This window comes from Plectropomus leopardus, chromosome 6 (assembly GCF_008729295.1).
Source record: "Plectropomus leopardus isolate mb chromosome 6, YSFRI_Pleo_2.0, whole genome shotgun sequence".
NCBI lineage: Eukaryota > Metazoa > Chordata > Actinopteri > Perciformes > Serranidae > Plectropomus > Plectropomus leopardus.
The window spans coordinates 15,971,685-15,996,094 of NC_056468.1; the positions used below are offsets into that span (position 1 = coordinate 15,971,685).

A 24,410-nucleotide genomic window follows, 5' to 3' on the forward strand; every position below is an offset into this window, starting at 1 on the left:
TATCTAAAAAAGGACAGAGGCAGCTCTCTCTCTCTCTTTCTCTCCCCCCCTCTTACACTCTCTTTGTCTGTGTCTCTCCACCACTCGGAGGGAGTGGTGAGCGAGTGTGCTTTTCTGCCTGTCTGCTGTTTTCTGGCCACTCTAATGGGGGCAGGTGGCCATCAGGTGGCCAAAACAGAAACTGCCACATTTAATAGCACACAGTCACCACAGTCATGAACTCAAGCACCTCAGCTGTATTTTAATTCATGAATCATGACACACTGATGGTTATGGTTATAAAAATGTTTTAACTTTTATGACTTTTCCTTTTCCTGTGTAATTATGAGGTTTCAAGGTCCCATGATTTGTCATTTGGTCAAGAGTTTGATCACTTGTTATGTCTCGTCGTTATTGGATGTGATTAAATCCTGTGTGCCATGTCAAATGTTTAACTGCACGTTCACAAGGTGGCCAGTGTATCCTCGTGTCCCCCCGTGTTGATGGAGGTTAGAATGGAGCCTGCCAAAATGATTAATTTCTTACGTAGAACAACATGTCAGAAACAGACTAAATTTTCTCTCGAGAGAAAACTTTGGCAATCTCCTCGTTTGAAATAAATTTAGAAATCTCAAAATTGTTTTCCACGTTTCCTCTGATAAGTCTCTTGTCATGCTCAATTCTAAATGGTACCTTTTCACCAGTCATCACCATTTGTCCTTCCCAAGCTGTTCACCTGGGTCACTGTTCCCTACCCCAAAGCCCTTCAACTATGTTGTGCGACTGCTCTGTTTGCAGACATTGAGAAAGAAGGGCCTAAACGGCTGTGACAGCCCAGACCCCGACGCAGACGACTCGGTCGGCCACAGCCCCGAGTCTGAGGACAAGTACAGGAAAATAAACGAGGACATTGATCTGATGATCAGCAGACAGAGACTGTGTGTAAGTACCTCTTGTTAAACCCTGAACCTTCCTCTCACCTGTCTTTCCTCTCTCTCCCTTTTTCCCCTATGCTCTCTGTCGCTTTGTCCTCGTCTTCTCGTTTTTGCCACCTTTTCCTACCACCCATCTCTCCCGTCCCTTCATCTGTGTCTCCCCCCTTCCATCCGTCCATCTCTGTGGTTGTGGGACCTGGCAGGCATTAAGCAAGAAGGAGAACAAAGGCGGCGAAAGCCCGGAGCTCGAGTCCGCTCTCATCCTCACCCCACGCACTGAGGAGAAATACAAACAGATTAACGAGGAGTTTGATCACATGATTAAAACTCATAAGATACCTGTAAGTACTGGGTTGACGCTACGCCGCATTCTCAGCAGGCTAACTGAATGTGACTGGCCAGTAACTGTTGAGCTAACCCAGCTAACCACCATTGTTTGTCACTAGACTGAGCGAGAGTGAGAGTAAGACCAGAGTAAAGTGAAATGATATTGTATACTTACACTGAAAAATAAATTACAGTTCTTTGATTTTGCTTGATTACAGTTGAGGAACGGTCCTCTAATTTGACATAACTGTAAACATAAGTAGCAGGCATTTTTTGCTGTAGTAATTGCAGACTTTCTCTGATGACAAATTTTAACCTTACTGGGCTCCCTCCTTGAACCCGTTACCCATAATGCCTTGCTGGGCTCTCAGGGGAGGTGTGGTCTGCATGCGCTTTTCCTTTTTCCTGCCCCCAAAACACAGCGCTCAGTCACCCACAACAACAAGGACAGGCACTGTGGCAATAAAACAGCAGCAGACATGTAAAAACTTACATCTCCTTACTCACAATTATATCTCCTCCTCGCTGAAATAATCAAAGTCCTCAGTAACTGAACAGCACCTTTATTAATAGACATAGATGTGTCAAGACATGTCAGCTGCTGGGGGGAGAGAGGTGGAGGAGGAAGATGAGTGAAAACAGGAAGGATGGCACCAGTTAAAGGACAGCTCACAGACGGGGCCCTTGCACCCAGTGAAGGGATGTGTGTGCACGTAAAAGTGAGCGCACTCTTAAAAACACCACATAGGGAAGTCAAGAGGTATAAAAACTCCAATAAGGAATCCGAGATGGAAGAAATTACTGAGCAAAAAAATCAAACTGAACCAGAGACATCCCCTCGCTGGTTATAAAAGAAAGCTTCCATAGCTTTTGGCGAGCACGCTCCTGTGTAAAATTGCAGTAAAAGCGAAATGTTCAGAGGCCCGCAATGAAATAATATTTGGCCTGCACAAAGAACATTAGCAAAAGGGGGGAAAATTGAAGAAGACAAAGCATTGCTGGGGCACATGTCCCACTTCCACGTAAGCCAGGCCAATGATCCCCCTGATGCGCTTCCTCCATGGCTCTGGGACACATGGCAGTAATTTAGGGCCCCTCACTGTCGGGGCCCTTGCACCCAGTGAAGGGATGTGTGTGCACGTAAAAGTGAGCGCACTCTTAAAAACACCACATAGGGAAGTCAAGAGGTATAAAAACTCCAATAAGGAATCCGAGATGGAAGAAATTACTGAGCAAAAAAATCAAACTGAACCAGAGACATCCCCTCGCTGGTTATAAAAGAAAGCTTCCATAGCTTTTGGCGAGCACGCTCCTGTGTAAAATTGCAGTAAAAGCGAAATGTTCAGAGGCCCGCAATGAAATAATATTTGGCCTGCACAAAGAACATTAGCAAAAGGGGGGAAAATTGAAGAAGACAAAGCATTGCTGGGGCACATGTCCCACTTCCACGTAAGCCAGGCCAATGATCCCCCTGATGCGCTTCCTCCATGGCTCTGGGACACATGGCAGTAATTTAGGGCCCTATTTTCTACTTCCTAAAGCTAACATGCAGGATCAACCACTTCCAGGGCACTCCCAAGGTTAAGCCCTTCTGCCAAGTGACACAATAAACATGACAAACTAGTCGCCTGGGGCTGATGGGCTACCTCTACTCATGTTCCTGATGAGACTGCTGACTGATATGAGTCTTAATACTTTGCATTTTCTCCATGTGGCAGAAAGTAAGTTATTCCTAATTGCATTTAGTTATCCAGTCTTGAAGCTACTTGTGCAAGAAATATTGCAGACTTCTTTTTGTAGTGAGGTGAAGACAGAATGAATTATCTTTAGCTCTTTTAGAACAGTGGGATGCCATTGGCTTCCCTCCCAGTTAACCATAACCTTATTATTTCTTTAATGTCATAAACCAGAAATGTGTTTCAGGGAATATAAATGCAGCAACCACAACGTTATATTTCCTGAGGTCAGCCTTTTGCCCTCATGATGACAAATGTCGCAACTTGTCAGCAGCAAAACGTTTTACAGAAAGTAGCCTCCAAAGCAACCTTCCCCTTGCTGGATCAAGTTTGAGTGAAAGGATTTCCAAGCCATATATCATCTTGGGGACAATTTGAGTAACTCTAAGAGGACATTTCTTGGTGCTTACCCTTTAATTTCAATGCTCCCCTCCACCATCCATACTGTCTGTTATTTTTAGCCTTCTGTTTTAAGAAATTGTACCATTCGTCTATGCATGGCTGTCTATTGTTAGTCCATTTGTCCTTTTGAACTTGGCTGTCTCTGTCTCTTTTCTTTTGCTTTGACTGTACTCAAACAATTTTAAATTCCTTTGTGTTCCTGGAGTGTTTCTGAATTGTCACGTCTCTCTCTCTCTCTCTTTGTCCATTCCTTTACTCAAAGGCCTTGTTTTATTATCTTCACTCGCTTCAATTGTTAGCATTTTTAGTCTCATCAGATTTGTGTCTCTCTTCTCCCCTCTCTCTCTCTTTCTCTCAGCAGGCCGTGCCCCCATCGAACTACGACATGCCTGTGTCCATTCCCGTTAGCAACCAGAACAATCTCATTTACAGCCATCCTGGTGGTTCCCTAGGCAACCACAACCTGTTGCCACTGGCGCACCATGGCCTACAGAGAAACAGCATGTCCCCCGGAGTTACACACAGACCCCCCAGTGCAGGTAACACAGGTAGGGTCTCACATGCACCCATGCACCCATGCGCACGCTGTTATCCCATCTGTCTATCTTCTCAACTGTGTGCGTGTGTGTCTGTCACACTTAAGCAGACACACACATCAAAGGGATCATTTTTTGAAGTGAGGTTTTAAGGGGTAGTTATCTATAGACAGATAGACATTATATTACCAGTATATTACAGCCAGTAGATGTCAGTCAGCACAACCCCAGGATGGAGAGCAGGCTGGAGTCTGGCATAAAAACTAAGCAATGTACTGCTGTGGAGGGGTCAGCGACAAATTGTATTTTAACCACCTAAAAAAGCAATATCAGTTTAAATGTATGTTATATTTAGAATATTTCCACTGCTTTATCTTACCATCAGACAGTGATTTCCAAATGGAAAACTGAGCTGTTATATTTCTCATAGATAGGGAACTGAAACCGTTAGCGGCTTTCCAGTCAGAATGGGCTGTCTAATGGAAAGGTAAAGTGGTGAAAATACTCTCCATATAGTGTACACTTAAACTGTTATTGAGTTTCCTTGTTGTTGTTTTCTTAAGTGGCTAAATTACATTTTTTTGCTGACGTAGTCCACAGCAATACATTGCTTAACTTTCGTGTACAACTCAAGCCTGCTTCTCCAAAATGGGGGCATACCAACCAACATCTACTGTTGGCAATAAATTGACAATAGATAAGTACCCCATGCAACCCCGCTTCAAAAAATATGAATTATTCCCTTTAAATGCACAATTTATTTTATGGCAGCTCCCCGCAATATTCCATCTAAAGGCAGTGAATAAGTCAGAAGTCCCTCCCAATATATTCACATATTGCCTGCTCAGGATTTTTCTTCAAAGTTAAATCCAGCCCACAGTCTGGTTGATTTAGTGTGAGGTTCTACACATGGCCCTATGTATAGGCTTTGAGCTGCTGGTGACATAAGCAAATCAGGCCTGTTGGTTTGTTATTGTTGTCTAAAGTCCTTTTTCTGTCCCTCTGGTCTGAAGGCTGCTGCCCACACCCTCACCCTGTCATTACAACTGGATGCTAGAAGCCCTAGCACAAACTAAATATGAGTTTTGGCGCTCACAACATCCACACCAACCGCACACGCTCTGGACCCTCCCACTCCTCCACCTCACATGGCTTAAAAATAATAATGTGTCATTTTTCTTGGCTTAATGCATCCACTCGCAGTGTCCAGTTGCTCAGAGTGTTAAGGTTTGAGTGGGAAGCAGCAATACCTCTGGTATCGATACACATGTGACATACACACACACACACACACTCACACACACACAGAGTTGGGTTGTGATTAAATTGAGTTAGCTTTCTGAAAGGCCAGCAAGGTAAGAGACAGGAGGCATAGTGGATGTTACGTGGGTGTCTATCCTCTAATGGTTTTCTCTCTTTTGCTCTCTTCTCTCTTTCATCTTTCAGGTGGCCTCATGGGTGCTGACCTCACCACTGGCGCAGGCACCAGTGCTGGTAAGAATGGCCTTCTCTTCTCGCTCACAGTTGTCTGCTAACACACACATATACACCCACACACACACATACACACACACACACATACATGGCACCCACTCACCCACTCTGGGCCATAAAATGCATGACTAATAGTAACCCAAACCCGAGTGGAGATTTTGTCCATGATGTGTTGATGTTAGTGGTCGTGGAGTTCATCTGGGAATGTTTGCCCAGTGCCGGGGCTGTGACACATCCTGCCTGCGCTCAGCTATAAAACGCTACAACAAGTGTGAGGAAACAGAAATAAAATTGCTCTAAATACTGAGGCAGTAGAGTGACTGACAGCCAGTCAGAGGAGATGGGGGGCTTTTGTCCGATTGTTTGTACGATGAGCCATCTTTTCGCCTCCACCACGTCCTGGATTTGGATGTAAATTCAAAATGACAACACCCATAGCTCCCATTTTGAGCACACACTAACTTGTTACAGTAACTGCTATCATATGTCTGCAACCAAGTTAATTTAATGTTTGCAGTGGCTCACCATGCCATAATGATCCCGTGGAGAGGGGAGCGACGCGTGTTTGAGAAACATGTGTAAGGAATCTTATGTGCTAGCTTCTGTGTGTCAATGGATTTGTCCCCGAGGACATGTCAGGCCCAAGTATATGGCAAAGAGACTCGAGAGAAGGGTTAAATTTTACAGCCTCGACATACAGTGCAGAATGTAAAAATGGAGAGTGGGGGGGGGGTCAGAGGGGGTACAGCTGGGCAGCCTTGTCTGGCCCCTAGGGCTTCATCACAAGGGGTCAATGCCTGGTTTCTCTGTCTGGTCACTCATCACACACACAACAGGACCATTTGTTGTGGCGTGTGTTCCGTCGACGGCGTGCTGCAGAGCATGCTTCAAATGTAGTCTTTGTGTCACCGCGCTGAAGGAACAGAGGCGTTCTGTGAGAGCTGCTCGTCGCTCAGCAGCAGCAAAAAACACGACGTGGAGAGAGAGTCATATGGGAGCTAAAAGATTCCATTCAAAGCTCTCTTAAATCTCATCTAGGGGGAGAGAGAAAGAGCAAAGGAGGGGGGGGGGGGCCCCCAGTGATGAATATCCACTGATGGTGGAAGCATGTGTGCAAAGGAGAAACAGTGGGGGAACACAGATGGAAGTGTTCTGTGAACTTGGTCAGCCATTTTAATGATGTTCCTCTAAGTGACTCAGTGTGAGGTGGCCCAGCCACTGTGGCACCACAAAGGCTGTTTTAATGTTCCACTTCTCCTCACGGTAAGTTTTGATAAGCTGATTGTACAAGTAGCTGTCTGGCCTGTGCATGAGTGTCTTAAGTGGTGTGGCCTTAGTGAGAGAGAAGGTGCTCTGTATATGTGTGTGTGGCTCCGACATGCACATAAACACAACCCCTCCTTGTGCCTCTGATGTCATGGCTCCGCTCTCTGTAAAAAGAGAAAATGACAGCTTTTAAAGCCCACTCTCACATGGAACTAGCCTTACCTGGGGTCCTCCAGTAGTTTGGAAGGACTGCAAAAATCGTTTGTGTCTTGAGGGTCCAATGTGTTGAATTTAGGGAGATATGTTGGCAGGGAAGCACACAGTAGCACACACGTTTCCAACATGCCGAACTGTGCCTAAGTGGTGCGTATTTGTAATGTGAAACTGCTTTATTAGGTGTTTTTACTGGTTTAAATCACAGGATCCACTTGTTCTGGAGAGAAAGGGGCTCTTGGTAAAAACCTCCTAAACAATGAACACCAAAAAAATTCTTATCAGGAGAAATTTCTGCTGGCTGTAATCTGTAGTCCTCACCATTAGATGCCACTAAATTCCCCTAAATGTTACACACTGCCCCTTCAATCCGTAAGAAATTGCCAAATACAGGAAGAGTTACTTTAAACAAAATGGATTCTGACTATTACAGTTATGAGGTTGCAATTAGCTGAAAAACTTTCACTATTTTTAAGGGAACAAGGCAAAGTCCGTGCTTGTTGTTAGTTGCCTGGCAACACTGTTGTCATTTCTCACACTACCTGAACTCGAAGCATATCGTGTATTCGTCTTCCCATGTAGAAAACACAAACTTGAGAGTTCCCTTTTATTGCAACATAAATAGGAAGATGCTCTATGCTCCAATCATATCTGGAGCTAATTCCCAGGATTTGGCCTGTAAATTTAATTGAAAACCCTACTTTTTTTTGTTTATCCCGTGCAAATATGCAGCATGAAATCAGACTTGATAGTGAAGTCTGAATCACACGAGGTCCCCAGCTAGTTCGGTGCAAATAGGGCAAGTTACTGAAAGGCTGAGTCATCATGTCTCTTCCATGGAAATGCTGTGGGAAGTGTGTACGTGCATCCGTACGTTCGCTCATTTATATACAGTATGTGTTCAATCTGTCAACTCCTTTGCTGGCTGGGAAAAAACACGAGGTGAGGAAAGACATAGAATGTGAAAGAGAGAAAGAGAGCTGATGAAGGGAGCTCCGGACCAAGGCCCCAGCTTGTAGAAACCTCCCACCTCCATTTGTGCAATTATGTAGCTGTCATCTATGCTCCGATCAGCACTCTGCTCATCAAAGCGCTGCGTGGAATTAACGCGAAACTCTTGTCACCTCTCACCTTGATCACAGACACCAATAACTCCCTCGAATGAGTTACATACAAGGTGCATCTTTAAAACATCTCTGGTCAAAACCACGCCAAAATACAAGCTAAAAAGCACACTACGAGAACTGACGACAGGCAAGGTTTGGTAGATCAAACAATGTGTGTCTCAGTCTTGGCAGCACCTCACACCAACTGTACAAGCTGTAAACATGAGTGTGACACCTTAGTTCAGTTGGAGAATTCAGGGTTGAATGCACGTTTGGCCAAACCGCAACGGAAGAGTGTGTGCGTATGGGGAATAGAATGGAGTGCGCCTGTTAGACCACAACAGGACATCAGAAATTTGTTCAGTAACAGTAAAATGTACATGAGTTTAACCACACCTCTCCTTTGTGTGTGTGTGTGTGTGTGTGTGTGTGTGTGTGTGTGTGTGTGTGTGTGTGTGTGTGTGTGTTGGTGTTGAGTGAGTGAGGCAGAGAAAGATAGAGAGAGTGAACACTACAGGGGAGCCTTGTCAAACACAGGGATCTCAAAGTGCGCTAACTTATAACCATGGCACCTATAGTTGACAGATTACAGTCTTTCAGCTTTGACCTTAGCTGCCCCCTCCACACCTCCGAAATAGCAAAAAGCTGTTTATCTGGGTCTCAGATCAGATGCTGTTCTCTAGGTGTGAGTTTTATACAGCAGCAAAACAGACTCCTGGCTGAGCTGTGTTTAATTTTGGTACTTCCTCTAAATGGTTGACGCCAGCCTGCGCCGCGGCTCGACTGTGCAAAGCAGCATTAGAAGAGGAGAGTGGAAATGAACTCTAGATATCATGTCTTCAGCTCATGTGACAGTCACGCCAACGGGTCCTTATTGAATGCATCTGTCCTAAAATCAGGGCGATCAAGCTACAGAAGAGGAAGATTTGAGTCACAGTTCTTCCTTCATTAGCTTAATTAGCCAATGATTTTACTTTTGAAGTGCTTAAGGACTGGCCTATGCCACTCATGATCATAGTCATCTAGCAGATAATTGACTGGACTGCAGCCATCTCCACAGGGTGGCAATACACAGATGTCTGATTAACTGTCACCAAGATGAAGTCTGTGTCATCTTGACCAAAGTGTGTATTAATGTCTCTCTATAGCTCTGTCTCTTTTTTTTGATTCATCTGTACAGAAACACTGATGTACTTCCTGCTGGGTTATTTACTAAAGTGTGTGTATGCCTGTTTGGTGTGTGTGTTTTATGTGTGTGTGAGGTCTCATTCATCTATCTCCACATGCACCCACTCAATCTCACAAAGGGCCAGCCATGAGAATGAGAGAGCGGGAAAACTGAAGAGGCAGCTGCCTCTTTGCTAATGTGAGATTGACACTGGAACTAAGAGGGTCCAATACAAAACACACACGTGCATCCATATGCATGGCTCGTGCATAAGCAGTCATACAGCATGAAATCGCACTGTGCTTATGTACACTCGGCGTAGCAGAAAAATGGTGCTTATGTAGAATCATGCACACGCAAAATCATATGCGGCAAAACAGACAATAACACACAAAGTCTATGTTGTTAACATCAACTTGTACATGCTGACACATGCAAGCACACACACACACACACACACACACACACACACACACACATACACACACTCCAGCCATCACACACACACTGTTTTTCCCGTTTTCTGTCAGACGGCCTCATTTTCTCTCACCGCTAGCGGTCGTTTACTCTTCAGATTGTTCAAATTGAGCTTTTGAGACTTTTCATTTCCAAACAACAAAAACCTCGCTCTCAAATTAAACAAAGATCAGCAAGGGAAATTGCCCAGGAAGACATCTGCGACTCATTTTCCCCTGGAGTATATGATTAGGAAATTCATTTATGTCTAACGTATAATTCCTGCCCGTCTTTCAAGTGGGAACGTCCACACAGTGCCCTGTGTTCTACCCCTTGGAAGGAGGAGAAGTAAGGGGGAAAACAGCCTGCGGGATTGGGTTAGAAACAAAGACTATGTTGCTTGCAAGAATGCTCCACTCTCAGTTTTTTTAATGATGTTTCTGGGATTTCGCCCCACCAGTTTTTAAGGAGGAAATGGGTGCTGCACTCGGCCCTCCATATTTAGGGGAACACAGATCTAGTGGCAACCCCAAGGCAGGGTCTTTGTCTGGAACAACCACATGTGTTTAGCTATGATGGCCAAATGATGGGTCCCATCCCTCTGTGGTCTTGCTACCCGTAATTAGATGTTTTTACACGATTCACTGGCTGTTGCAGGGCACATGTACCCTTAACTGACAATGACAGAGGTGGAGGGTTAGGTCCGCTCAAGTGGGTACCTTCATTGTATGACTGCCAAGCAAACAGCGGTGATCATCAAGGCAAAAAAAAATTACGCTTGTTTGACTTTCTGCTCCTCCAGCGTGCAGCACGTTTATAAAACCATTTAAAACCATTACCATTTACAAGTCTCTTCTTTATACTGGTGGGCTAATAAAACATCTACCACAGGATGAAGAGATGAAACAGAATCACTGAAAAAGTAGCACAAGGTGAAAATGGATACCTGTAGTTCTTTGTTAGTCTACACTGTTGTGAACAGCAGGGTTTCCAGGATTCGTTTAACTTTGGAAACAGGTTTAGCTATGTCTTAGGTACATATACCATCAGTGTATATTCAGTGTTTCTCTCTCTTTCTCCCTTGCTTTTGTTTGCTCTCCCAGGAAACGGATACGGGAACCACCGCAACTCACCAGGTCTGCTGGTCTCTCCGGGTGGCATGAACAAGAACATGCAGGCGAAGTCCCCCCCGCCCATGAACTTGGGCATGAACAACCGCAAACCTGACCTACGTGTGCTCATCCCCCCTGGCGCCAAGAACAACATGCCCTCCATCGTGAGTAATCTTTCCCTCCCTCTTTTCATTTCCCTGTTGTATATCTTTCTATCTTGGGGGGGGGCTCTCTAGCTATTGTTGATTTCTTCTCATGTCCCCTCTGCTGCTTTCATCTCTTCATATCACACTTGGGTTGATCAGGTTATGCTTGTGATAAGCTTGACTTTAGGCACATGGCATTTTTGTTGTTTTCTCTCGTGCCTTGGAAGCTTCTTAAACTAACACCCTTCTTTAAAATTGACTCTTGGCCCAAGTCTGATATACTGTCAGATATATTTTGTCTTCTGTATATGAGTGTGAATGTGGTTGCTTAAACATTAGGGCCTGGTATTTCTTTCTCCTCTCTTTCTAGTAAGGTGTGTTAATTTAGTATAGTTACAGTAGTTCTTAGCGTCTTCCTTGCACATTAGATCTGTGTCCGTTGGCTCAATCCCACAGCAGCTCCATCCCTAGATCCACACATAGTCTCCTATATTCTCACTCTCACTCACTAATTTTAATGTATTGCCCTCCCCTTTTAATGCCATCAGTCTGAGGACGTTGATCTGCTATTGGTAAGTCAGAATGCCACTCAGATTTAGAAATCAAAATAACCCCAAAAGGGCCGTAAGAATCTGAAAATTGAAAGGTTTTCTAATAAGAAGGTGGTTAAGATAGTTTTCGAGAGCATATTGTGGCTTGTAGAACATCTTGATTTTTGTTCAATTTTTGCCATCACTGCTGAGATTATTACAGCCAGATGCAGCGTTTTTGATACTCCAGAGTAACTTTCACCTTTATTGTTGCTGACTCTGCTGAAGGCTCCAATGTCACCTCTCATGACATTTTGTGAGGGCACATAGTGCCATCCAGTGGTGTGGTAGAGTAAAAGCAGCCTGGCCTCTTTTCTGCCTCAGCCCTTGTTTATCTACTCCTCCCTCCCTTCCTTCTTTTTATCTTTTCGCCTGCCTATAAAGTCTTGGGCCGCACACGTACAGCTCACAGCTTTTATTACTCGGTATGTAGAAATGAAGGGCAACAAAAGAGTACTCTTTCATTTTGCATCAAACCTCCATTATTTCCTGCCAAACCCTCCCCTCTGCTACAGTAAAGTGCCTCTCCCTTGCCGTCGCTACCCTGCGTTGCCTTGGAGACCGATGGTGTTACTATAGCGACAGTGGGCCCTCGGAAAGGGTGGTAAATGATAGGGTTGGCAGGGTTCAGCCGTGCCGCATGTCAAGTGATTAATTTCCCCAGAAGTTGGCATCACATTCATTCTCTCAGCATCTGTTGAGTGAAAGAAAGAAATGAAAGAAAATCAAAGAGAAAAAAAAAAACAACTTTCTTGGTTTATTGCAGTTTCTTGTTTGTTTTGTCTGAGAGTTGATTTCATGTTCTCAAGCCTCTCCCATCTCTCTTGCTCTCTGTCTTCCCTTCCTCTGTCACAGAACCAGAGAATAAACAACTCCCAGTCTGCTCAGTCATTGGCCACCCCAGTGGTATCAGTAGCAACTCCCACTCTACCCGGACAAGGCATGGGCGGTTACCCATCTGCCATCTCTACTTCTTATGGTACCGGTATGTACTGTGTGATCTTTGTACATTAAATTACCAATTGTCCATTAACACATTATCTGTAATGGCATTATGTTTTTATAGGATTAGGGATTATAGTTGGTTTTGGATTAGGTTAGGGGGAAGAAGACCCCCTTATTAGAGGTGTTATCATGCACTGGCACTAGTTATATTTGTATGTAGATTCATAGCTCAAAAGATCTTAACCCCTTGTAACCTGGTGCAACATCAGTTTTCTTGTGCTGCTGTCAGACGGCTTTCACAATTATTTAAACCTTTGAGCCCCGAGTGATTTGGTGTGATTTCTTTAAAAACATGGTAAAAAGGGGAGTCAGCAAGTTGGCAAGAAATGTTCCACAAATTGCAAAAAATTAATAGATTTAGAAAATTACAGTAAAACATTAGAGAAAAATGTCTGGGGAAAAAAACTATATCCATAGCTAATTATTATGATTTCATATATAAAATTATGCTACAGAATTACAACTTTTTAAACATTTTTTTGCGGGTAATTTCCTTTTTTATCTTTTATTTATTTCATCTAATTTTCAGGTACTCCTCTTGTACCTTTTACTTTATTTTGAGTCATTTGTTGCTAATTGCCTTCTTCCCATGTTTTTAAAAGAAATCAAGCCAATTTGCTCAGGTTTCAAAGGGTAAATAAAAATAGAGTTTGGGGGTTAGGGTTTAGGGTATGTGATATATTTTTAGTTGCCCTGTACTATGCCAAAATAAATTTGTTTTTAGTTTTTGTGCATCAGTAAAAATGATTGGACTCATTTCAAGTAGATGTGTTGCTTTTGAAACATCCTTCCCAAATATAAGTGCTGTACAATAGTCTTACCAGCAGAGAGTGCTATTGTCACACCAACTAACACACACCGCAGTCATGTAACATCACAGCAGTGTTCATCAACTTTGCTTGAACTTCTTTGAATAACCCATAATCTTTATCCACCTCCTTTTCTCCCTGCATGTGCTTGTCCACAGAGTATTCCCTGAATAGTGCAGACCTGTCCTCCCTGTCTGGCTTCAACAGTGGCGGCTCCCTTCACCTCGGCTCAATGAGTGGGTGGCAACAGCAACACCTTCAGAACATGCAGCATTCAGCCCTTGGCCAGCTAGGGTGAGTGCACTGAACTTAATTTGAGGTGTTGTGTTGTTGTGAAATGCATGATGTAGCACATAAATCACCGGAGAATATTTTTAAGACCTTCACTGTTTTCAACTTTCACTTGCAAGGTCTGACACAAATATCATACCTCCTTGTTTTCATGAATGTGTGTGTGTGTGTGTGTGTGTGTGTGTGTGTGTGTGTGTGTGTGTGTACTTGCATGCATGTTTGCGTGCGACAGACTGACTTTGTCTCTTGCTCTGTAACTCTGTAACCCCCTTGCGTCTCCTTTCCTTCCTACAGAAATTGCTCTAGCTCTCACTTATGTCAGGGTTCAAATCTCTCCCTGCCCTCTGCTCAAAGCCTGCACATCAAGTCCGAACCTGTTTCTCCTCCTAGAGATCGCACCAGCAGCACACCGGGGGGCTACGGTGGAGTACCACCTCCCCAGAACCCCTCGTCCCGCCAGGACTCGGGACGCTCCCCTGTTGATAGCCTGAGCAGTTGTAGCAGCTCCCACGAGGGCAGCGACCGCGATGAGCACAGGAATGAGTTCCACTCACCTCTGGGACTGGCCCGGCCCGCCCTTGACGAGCGTGAGAGCCCCTCCATCAAACGGGTGCGCCTTTCAGAAGGATGGGCGACATGATAGCTCTGTCCTCTCCCCCGGCAGTGCCCCGAGTTGCCCTGAGCCTCCCCTCCCCCGACAATGCAGCGTTACGATGCCCCCAAGTCAGCTCCCTCTTCTTCCTCCTCTCACTCGATATCACGAGTCACTCACCACCCAACCCCATGGCCTCTCTCCTTTTTATCTCTTTAACGCTGAAGGAAGGAAAAGGGACAGCCCTTTTCAGAAATATGTTTGTAATTTCTTTTCCTTTTATTATTTCCTTTTTTCTTTTTGCTGAGTGTGTGTGCTATACATATTGACATTACTATAAACCAGTGGGGTGTTGTAATGGGGGTTTGGGAGGGTGGGTGTTGGTTGGGATGGGATCTGGGGGTATTTTTGTTGGGGAACTATGCATAAATTGTATTGTGTGTGGATAAAAAGAATCACGTATGCATATATCTTTACACGTGTGTGTATGTGTACATATATGCATATCAACAAATAAACAAAAAAAATAGTCAGGTACTCTTTTTCATAAAACGTACTTACACTTTGCCTCAGCGATATATCAGTGACTAGAGACAAGAAAAAAACAAAAAAAAACATTAACATGAGAGTGAGTGTGTCCAATGGGAAAACACCTTAGCACTTGAGTTGGACAAACAATACATGTGTACAGTGTCGGTTTCATTGCTATATACCTTCTCTGCAGTTCTCCCTTGCAAAAATGTGTGTTAACATTAGATGATGTCATGTTGCAGGTTCAACGTATTTATGTAAATAGAGGGTCAAGGGGGGAAGGGCAGGGGTCAAAAAGTTGCCAGACATTACAAGATTTATTTACTCACTAAATGAAAAAGCTATTATGCAACATTTGAAGGATTGTACAGGTAAACAGGCAGACCCAATGCTAGACGTGTGGAACCTTTGATGACTTTAGTGCTCCCCTTAAAGAACGGAGCCGAGCGAGGACCACCCTTCGATCTAAGAGCTATGTTAGTGTAATCAAGAAAACTCTGGATCTAGTATTAATATTCAGTATTAATAAACAAAAAAAGGAAAAATAAAAAACAATTGTACGATACACTTGCTTATATTTTCATATGAAAGGAATACAATGCAAAGCATTTTTGTGGCTTTTTGTAGTTTCTATAAGCCAGAATGTGTTTTTTGATAGCTTTGCTAATAAGAGATGGATAGTTCATCCAGAGGGGAAATGACAGGACTTCACAGCCCTAAGCCATGAAAAACAGACTGAGATCCAATGCTTTGCTGAACTGTTTTATCTTTGTAGAGGTTTGTTTTTAAACGTGTATTTCTAATTATATATAATAATGGTAATATTAAGATTCTTTAAAAAAAAATCTGTGAAATTAACATGCTTGTGTATAGCTTTCTAATATATAAATATATATACTAATGATTTTTGTTGGTTTCTTAGTGGAGTTTCTATGTGCAGTTGCACATCTTGTCTGGTTTGTTTTATTTGAGCCCTGAACTGTGCTGTTCGGGCGTGTATTTAGTCTAACCTTAAAAACCAGCTGGAAAGCATTGCCAGGGTTTGTGTGATGGAGGGAAGACAGGCCTGAATGCTGAAACACAAGCTGTTAGTGGAAAATGTCATGAGACTGGAACAGGGGACGACACAGAAATAAATGTTGCTACATGATGTACATGATTGTCATACTGATGAGGAAATATGACTGACCCTCAGTCCATGTCTAGATGCATTTGAATGCATCAGATATTTCATCTTTAACCTTAATTATTTAATTTAATGCCAGTAATCTCATGAAACATGTTTTTGACATTATGTTCAGTTCCATTTCAAATCCTCACCACAATCTTAGCTTGTGTTCAACATGTCGCACAAGCCCAGACACAATCTTTACAATGTTTCTCTCCAGTCATATTTATGTAATATAATTTTGCATTGTGATTAATTATCCCCGATCATTTGCAAACCTAATGTGATTCGCTGTCGTCCTGTGACTCCTCATGTTCCACTCCTCAAAACAGGGTTCCACATCATTTACCACATGTCACATGACAGTTCAGCGTCAGATACACGAGGACAAATTGATCATGCTGGTATGGAAGAAGCACAATTGTTTATTTTAAATAAATAGCTGTTTTGATTTTCTCTTTTTTAAACAATGAAACTAGCCACATATCTCTCTGCCTCCCACTCCCGTATCTGCTGTCACTTAAGTGTTATAATATTTCTATGTGCATATTTCATGCAGGTTCACTATGTTGTTACTGTATACAGTCTGTGTAGTCAAACAGGGGCAGAGCCTCTATAATGGTGTTCTCTTTTTTTTAATTCAATACAAAAAGGTTGAGAAAAAAAAATAAACATGATGTTTCAGGCAGCAAACGTGTGGAGAAACCAAAGCCAGTGGCATTCTGTGTTGTAAACTCAACTTTTATTTTCACATTCATTTATGGTTTTTGCAAGCATTGAAACAAGACAATAAAAGAATTTGCTCAAATGTACAATTGGTTTCACATTTCAATTTCAGTCAGTCAAATAGCTTTAGATGCCGACCACAGCAGTTTACCTGTTTTGTTCCTTATTTGTCCCCCTGCGCATTGAAAAGGTTAGACGCAAAAATCTTTTTTGCATTAACTTGTTATTCGCCCTGAATCAACAGAATCATTCAGGCCTGATCATGTGAAATGCATGCTTGCTGTCCACTTGATCAAAACACACCAATTCTCATGCTATTGCTCACTGATTGAAATAATGCCAACATGTACTGATGGTTGATTAGAGTGCTGTAGTTTTTGACAATAATTTTAACCAAAGACACGGAGAAAACTTGTCTTTTTAACTTTGTTTTTTTTTTCTTCTTGTGTTTGTTAAATTTGAAGGCGTTCTTTTTCATCACCTGTTGATCAGTTGTTCTTTTGTCATTATTATAATAGACTAAATGTTGGTACCTCAAAATTGACCCAAGCAGTACCTCAGCTAATGTTTTGATAAGTCACTTGCGGTGAAAAAAGGGGAGACCATACACCTGTACAGCCATGTGTAATAACCATGTAATACCATTTGCTTAAGGTCCCTACATTCACATGGGGATTCTTTGTTGCTCCACTGTGTTTGTGGTTTATTTAAGTTGTATTCAAAAGCTGAAAAAAATTAATTTTTAAAAAAAAAAGAGTAATATGTTAAAATGCTTAAAAAGTCAGTCTGTAGTATCAAATGTAGCTTGTATAAACCTGAAAATGGGGGAGGTTTGGAACTAATGTTTTCTGGAACGCAAGAGCGGCTTTCAGCGGCATAAGCTGGCCTTTGTCGCCACTTGAGACTAAGATGGTATTAAATTAAATCCACATCTCTGTAACTCAAGGGACTTGATTCAGCTGTATGTAGTGAAAACGTATGGGGATGAAATATAAGTCTCCTCTGCTGGAGGGAAAGGCTATTTGTATTTTGCAGAGATTTCAGTAAAGTTACTGGCTTTCTTAGTTATCCTGATGTGACTTGGTGTGATTTCATTGTGTTTGACTTGTTTCTGCATGCATCTTTCATACTGTGCAGACTAAAAAACAAACATAACAAAACATGAAAAGGAAGTCAGTGCATGGTGCCACATAGCAGCTTTACATAAAGACAAAATATTAATTGACATTGAAATAATGACAGCAGCATCATTTTCACATTTACTTCTTTCTATTACTTTTTTTTTCAACTGTGGCATTCTGATTCAGACTGAATACATTTATTTGACATTTAAAGCCAAGGTTTATCTCGCTTAACATTACAGAGGCATCATCTGTCTTAGTGATACATTATCTCATAGACAATGCACATGGTACTTACATTTACAGGGAAAAGCATGTATTCATTGACAATGTAAACACAGTGATCTGCTCCTACAAATCAAAGAGGAAAACAAATTCCTACAACACACACACACACACACACACACACACCAATGGTCTAGGGCCCACTCCTGAACTGTCCTGAATACAAGAAGAAGAAGAAGAAATAAAAAAGGATGGAATAGCTTAATCAGTAAAATCTCTGTTTTCATTTTCTTTTCTTTTTTCCTGTTACGCTGTAACATGTTGCAAAGTCTTGCGCAAAGTAGTGCTGTTAAGAACTGCGTATTAAGTAATAATGGCGGTAGATGAGGCATTTCTGGCTTCTGGAAATACAATGATCAGAAACAACAGTAAGACGTTTATTCAGATTTGATGGTTTGATTGCAATACGTTGTTAAAACGTAAACACTGATTTTAAAAAATGAGACATACGTGATCCCAACTGTGGTTGTAACGCGGATTTCTATTCTTTTCTTTTTCCACCTGCAGAATGGCTCGCGTTTTTTTATTTATTTTTTTTTTTTTTTCGTTATCTAAAATAATCAAGTGTTTCTATTTCTTCAGCACTTATAGTGGATAACAATAAAAACCACACAGCAAAACTAAAATATTTTTTTTTCATATCGAAACTCACACTGTCGTTGAAATTCGATTAGAGGGCTTTTCGTTGTTTTCCCAAAGTGTTCCTAAACCAAACTTATTTTTGTTTAGCAGGCTGTAATACCTATAATTTTTTAACGGGATTATTGTTTCGTTTCGTTTTTCGAAAAGATAGATTTTTGGATGTGTAGTAGTCTTTTAATTAAAAGGCCAGGCTCAATTACGTAATTAAAAGCCGGGATTCAAACCAAGGCATTCTCCTGTCAGGCTGACTCCCTCAAACATCAAACCAAGCTTGATTTTAAGACACTTTTGTCTTTTTATTCATTTCAGTTTGGGAAACACATATTTACACACCCTGAGATCCCTGTGTACTCATCAGTTGTATTAAATGACTGAAAAAGAAATGTGTGATATGACGCGTTTACTGACAGCAGGCTGGCTGTGAGGCCTACTTGCAGGACGCAGTACATTTGTTTCATCATTAATGAATCGTTTAAAACGTTAATTGTAAAATGAACACAATGTAGAAATGTAATTCCATCGAAATATCCCGCTTAAAATCCGTTTTTTTCTTGCGTGTATGTGTCTTTTTACTTCAAATTATTAAATTAGAATTCGTTTTTTCATTTGGGAAAAAAAAACTATTAGTCATATAATATATTCACTATCCTATCAGAGTCGTCCTATTGGAGCTGATTCTTTTTTAAGTACGCAAGAAAGAAAATGTGTTATAACGTCATGCTATTACGTTGCCTCAAAGATGCAGTAATAGAGACTTTAGATTGATTTTTTTAATCGCACAAGTATTGTAACTATAGACATAAACACCTACCGTTATCATTACAATTGTGCACAAAATCGAAAATAAATAAATCATAATTCAAATGACCTCCTTTCACAGTCAATACAACAGGCTGCAATTGAGAAATAATCCTCCCCAAAACGCTCTATAATACTTTGATTTATGGTACTCAATAGTTTGTTTGTATGACATCACTGTAACGGTACATTTTATTTGCTGTAGCGTATCAATGCAATACTCCAATAAGGATCTGTGTGTTTCTGCAGCTGAGAAGCGAATTTTATCATTTTATCGTTTATAGATTATTTTATTTTAATCTCCAAAGTGTTCCTGCAGTTTATGAGTTATTCCAAAACAGCCTTGTGGTTTACTGTAATGCGTTTTCGCAGGTTTTAATTAGGCCGCACTCCATTTTATTAAGCTTTTGGTGAATTCGAAGGGTTAATTCCAGTAGCCTGTGGTGAAGAATTCTGAAAGAGTCACCGGAGGCACAATATAATTCATTATCTGCCAGAAATAATCGCTTTTTACAACAGTTCTCACTGTTTCTCAAAAGGTCAGACTGATGCAACACACCTCGTCGTTTGAACTGGCAAAGGGGTTGCTTAAATTTGAACTCTCTCTTGTTAAACCCTACAGATACGAGGCAAATTAAAAAAAAAAAAAACACAACAAGAGTAAGGTCAGAGAATATGAAAGCAAAAAAATGTCTCAATCTAAATTAAAAACAAACCAAAACAATGTTAAATTAACTAATACATTGTAAAATAATAATGATAATAATAATAATAATAATAATAAGTAGGTCTAGATCATGTTTTAACACTGCAGGAAGCTAAATTGTAGAATATGTCCCTTTTTAGCGACATGTGTTTCAGGATCTGTAACACGCAGCCGGCGCCTCCAGGCGAGCTAGGCAGTTACCCAGAGCGGCACTTCGGGAAGGTCGGCGAAATGTGTGTCTGACAACTATTGGTGCGTAAAATCGCGCAGTAACCAATGACAGTAACTGCGGGTCTTAGCATACTAGCCCTACGCTTTTAGTAAGCACAATGAATTGGTGAGACGTGTGTCAATCACGCTGCACCTGCAGCCTCCTCCCCCCACCACCTCCCGCCCCCAGATCTCACAAGCCAATGGCAGCCTGGCCGACTGACATCAGGTTTGACTGTCCTCGGGGGGGGAAAAAACAAAAGGGAGCAGGTAACGTTCCTGACTGACTGAAAGTTTTCTGTGTTGATTTTGCAAAGGCCTTGGCTAATTTATTCAACAAAAGCAAGGACGTTACGTTTTGCTTCTGCAGTAAACCATTTTTTTTTTGGAAGTGGGACATGCTAAGCTCTTGCAAGAGACTGTTGAAGACTGGAAAATTTGTCAAGCCTCCTTGGCGCCCATGAAAAATCAGCTGAGCAGAGTTTTCACGAATGGAAAGAGCTGGACAGAAGTTTGGTCACGCAAAACCCTGCACTTCTGAAAGGTAAGCTTTATTTGGCCTGTCGTCGTTGCAGTGTTGCAGTGTTCTAGTCAGTGTTTCGTGCCCAACTGCAAAAGAGAAAGTGGTGTATAGAGAGATTTGCGCTGGTGTTTTCCCTTTGAAGAGGCGAAATTGTTTTAAGCCTATTAAAAAACTATTTGAAGGCATCGCTCTGCTGAAGTTATTAAGATCTTTTCGGTGGTTACTTGTTGATGGATTCGCGGAATGCCCGCATGATGAGTCATGCATACATTGATATCGTTGACACTTTGTAATAGTTGCACTGACCATTAGTGTTAAGTGTATGTGTTAAAGCACTTTGTCGTTGCTGCTGTTTGCTTTGTGTGTGACATACTGGGCTTAGTGTGTTATTGCTATTGTGATAAATTGCAAATAGAGGGGCAGTATAATTGTTTTTGCTTAGTGCAGCAGAAGTGCATATTACGGGCCTCGATGTAACATCCTATTTAACTTTGCTCTGACAATTTATGCTTTCAGTTTAAAAAAAAAACAAAACACGATTGAATTTTAAGATTGTGCACGTGGATGCACTGTGCACAAAATTTCACACGCATTCATTTAAGGTGGGGTGGCAGGCCAGCAGCAGGTGTACATCAGTGAGCGTGCAGGCTGGCCACATTTTCATCATCAACATTCTCCAAAATCACCACTAGATGTCACCATTTAGTTGTGTAGTCGAATCCCCCCTAACCTCCACCCTCCTCATCTACATCCTCAGTGTCCGAGGCTGTTCATGTAGATCAACCACACATAAATAAGCTGTGTACTCTCCACTAACAGCTTCACGCGCAGTTTTTTGATTTATTTATTTATTTATTTTGGCAAGTGTCAGAGTGAGATATAATAGGCTTATTCCAATCTCATCAGTTCAATACGCATTCATGTTAAGATCCGAGTTTTAAAGAGATACTTTGAAATGTGAATCTGGAGTAAAAATATCAGTCATGTAATAATAATAGTAATAGTAATAATAATAATAATAACAATAATAATATTAAGAAATATTTGGTTGCATATACATACACAAGTCATGGACTTCTATTTTGTTCTCTATTACTTAAAGACGGGAAAAGCGTTCATCAGTGCACGAGACATCGTAACAACTGACTACAGGTATGCCATAGAAATAAATGGCATGGCTGCCTTTTTCACGTGGTGGTGTTTCATTACATCAGTTTTAAAAATATTGTTTCCTGTGCCAGACAACTTTTGCCTGCCTGGCCTCAAATTGGAGGGACAAAAGTATAGGCCTATTTTAATATATGTCTCGTTGTCTTAATGGTATTTTACAGAAAGAAAATTACGCACGGCCCACTCTTCATTTGCTTGTCTCGTATAAAATAAAATATTTCATCAACATTTCATCTCCATATCATTTTATGACAGAAAACATGTATAAATACGAATATGTGTCTTATTTGATTCGTCCCTTTTTTTCTTTTTCTTTTTCTTTTTCTTTTTTTTAACCACATCAACTCTTCTGTTTAGAATGTGCAAGTTTTGCTTTGACTCGATATGCGGCCTGGTGACTGTATTAAACGGAGGATCACAGCGGAGCTCTCTTGTCTCCTCACCAACTCCCTTTACAGACTCTGGATCTGTACATTCTATATTGTTAAGAGAAATATTAAAAAATATATATATATTTATAAAGTTGAGGAGGTGCGAATGTGGACGATCCACTTTTCCTAGAAAAACGTGGTTAACCTTTTTTTTAAGTGAAAGAGTGACACCCACCAATCGAAAGAATTAGAGGTTACATTAGTTTTATTTAATCTTCCACAATCAACTTCTCAAAAATCTCGCATCGTTAAAAACACACTGCATCTTATTGAAAGAATTATGATTTTGTTTTATCTACAGCAAACGCGCGAATAATTCTTTTACACACTTCCCATTTTTTTAAGGTAAACTAAAAAGATGCGTGTGTCCTCTATTTTCGGAGGTGGTGATAAAAACGTGGGTGATACAACAGACCAGGATGAGACTGTTTAAGCTCCCGGGGCGCAACCTACAAGCAACTTAATATTCTAATATTGCAGGAAAAAAGTACATTTGACTTTTTAGGGTAAGGATCCTATCATAGGTGTCCTCGTCTCTTTACCAGCCTGACCAGTGGTGTTGAGCCACGAGCACTTTATATAAGCAAGGTTCAATGACGAGGGGAGTAGCCTATAGGGACTGCATCTGATTTGGGCTGACACCAGAAAGTTTGCCCTGCTGGAAAACGTCCCACAAACGTGATGGGAACGTCGCACGTAACCAGACACCGAGTTCTAGCAGCAGCACTGGATTGTGTTAATTGGAGGTAAGCTGAAACGTTTGATTTGCAGCTTTGGAGATCACATAGATGCACAAAGTGCGAATTTGTAAAAGAGAAAAATTAGAGTTACTTTAACTGTCTCCTATTTTGTGTTAAGTGATATTTCTCTAAGCGCACTGCACTTGCATGCGCGTGCTCCTCCCTGGCACCACGGTGCGCGTGCACGGACACCGAGGAGACAGCCTGAGCAATTGTAGCCTAAATGTCAGCGCTGCGTCACTGGATTCCTTACAAACTGGCCAGGAGACTTTTTGGTTATTAGTTTTCGCACAGCCCGAGCGTCACGCTCTTATTATAAGCCAGCTGGGTCCATCTTAAAGTATCACCTCCTCTGTATTACCTCTGAATCTCCCCTATTGTTTGTCCGCCAGAGAGCTCTTTGTTCATGCATGCTGTATATGAGTATTCAAAGGCTTTCGCCGATTTACATCATTCAGATTAAAGAAAATCTAAACTATAGAGACCACAGCGCCGCGAAATCGTGTCACCGCAGTCAACATCACATTAAGCGATAATTTGAATTTGAATCCCGAGATTTTAGGTAATAAATGTCATCGCTATAACAGGCTAAACAGGGGCTTTACATCGATGTATACGCAAAAGCATGTAAAAATAAACACTGAGCGATAAGTATGCAATGCAAATCTCTCCACTGAATATGCATCAATATTAAAAATAATACGCACACCAGAGCCAACGGCGTCGGAGAACTGAGAATGGCGGAGCTGGTCGTCTCATTACGCATGGGCGGTTTTCCACGCAGGAGCCACGGTTCCCCTTCTCTTCATGTCCTCCCCTTCTGTCCCGTTCACATTAACGAAGCCTCTTGGAAAAACAAACAAGGCTATGTTGGCTTTCAAAACGGCAATCAAACACCCAAGAAAGTGGCTGGGGGGGAATTACTCCGACTGCGGCCGGGCGGACTATGTAGTAAGCGGGATTTGCATATTTTGATGCGCTAATTGCCTTGATGTATTTAAATATGGCTGCACGTAGCTGATATGCTTGTCTACGTCATTGAACGTGCCCTCGCTGTTAAACTAAAACGTGAATCCGGTTGAATCTAATGGATACGCCTGCAATTAGCCAAAGAGAAGGGGAGGGGTGAGGGGGGTAAAATGAGAGAGGATGCTTTGCAGTTTTCTGTCTTATCAGTCACATGATGATTTTATGGC

At 41.7% G+C, this 24,410-nt stretch overlaps 1 protein-coding gene across 9 annotated transcripts in view; it reads left to right on the forward strand.

Annotated features, from left to right (window-relative positions):
• The window catches only part of mef2cb (myocyte enhancer factor 2cb), a 75,452-nt gene extending 57,691 nt beyond the window's left edge, over positions 1–17,761 (forward strand). For 2 of the 9 annotated variants that reach the window (XM_042488927.1, XM_042488926.1), the window contains 7 exons: positions 778–921; positions 3,738–3,927; positions 5,362–5,409; positions 10,722–10,894; positions 12,322–12,451; positions 13,439–13,574; positions 13,866–17,761. In XM_042488927.1, coding sequence (XP_042344861.1) covers positions 778–921; positions 3,738–3,927; positions 5,362–5,409; positions 10,722–10,894; positions 12,322–12,451; positions 13,439–13,574; positions 13,866–14,211 — 1,167 coding nt within the window. In that variant the 3' untranslated portion in view covers positions 14,212–17,761. Of the gene's footprint in view, positions 1–777; positions 922–1,117; positions 1,256–3,737; positions 3,928–5,361; positions 5,410–10,721; positions 10,895–12,321; positions 12,452–13,438; positions 13,575–13,865 lie in introns of all 9 variants that reach the window. The other 7 variants (XM_042488929.1, XM_042488932.1, XM_042488934.1 and 4 more) reach the window with 7 other exon arrangements.
• The last annotated feature ends 6,649 nt before the right edge of the window (positions 17,762–24,410 follow it).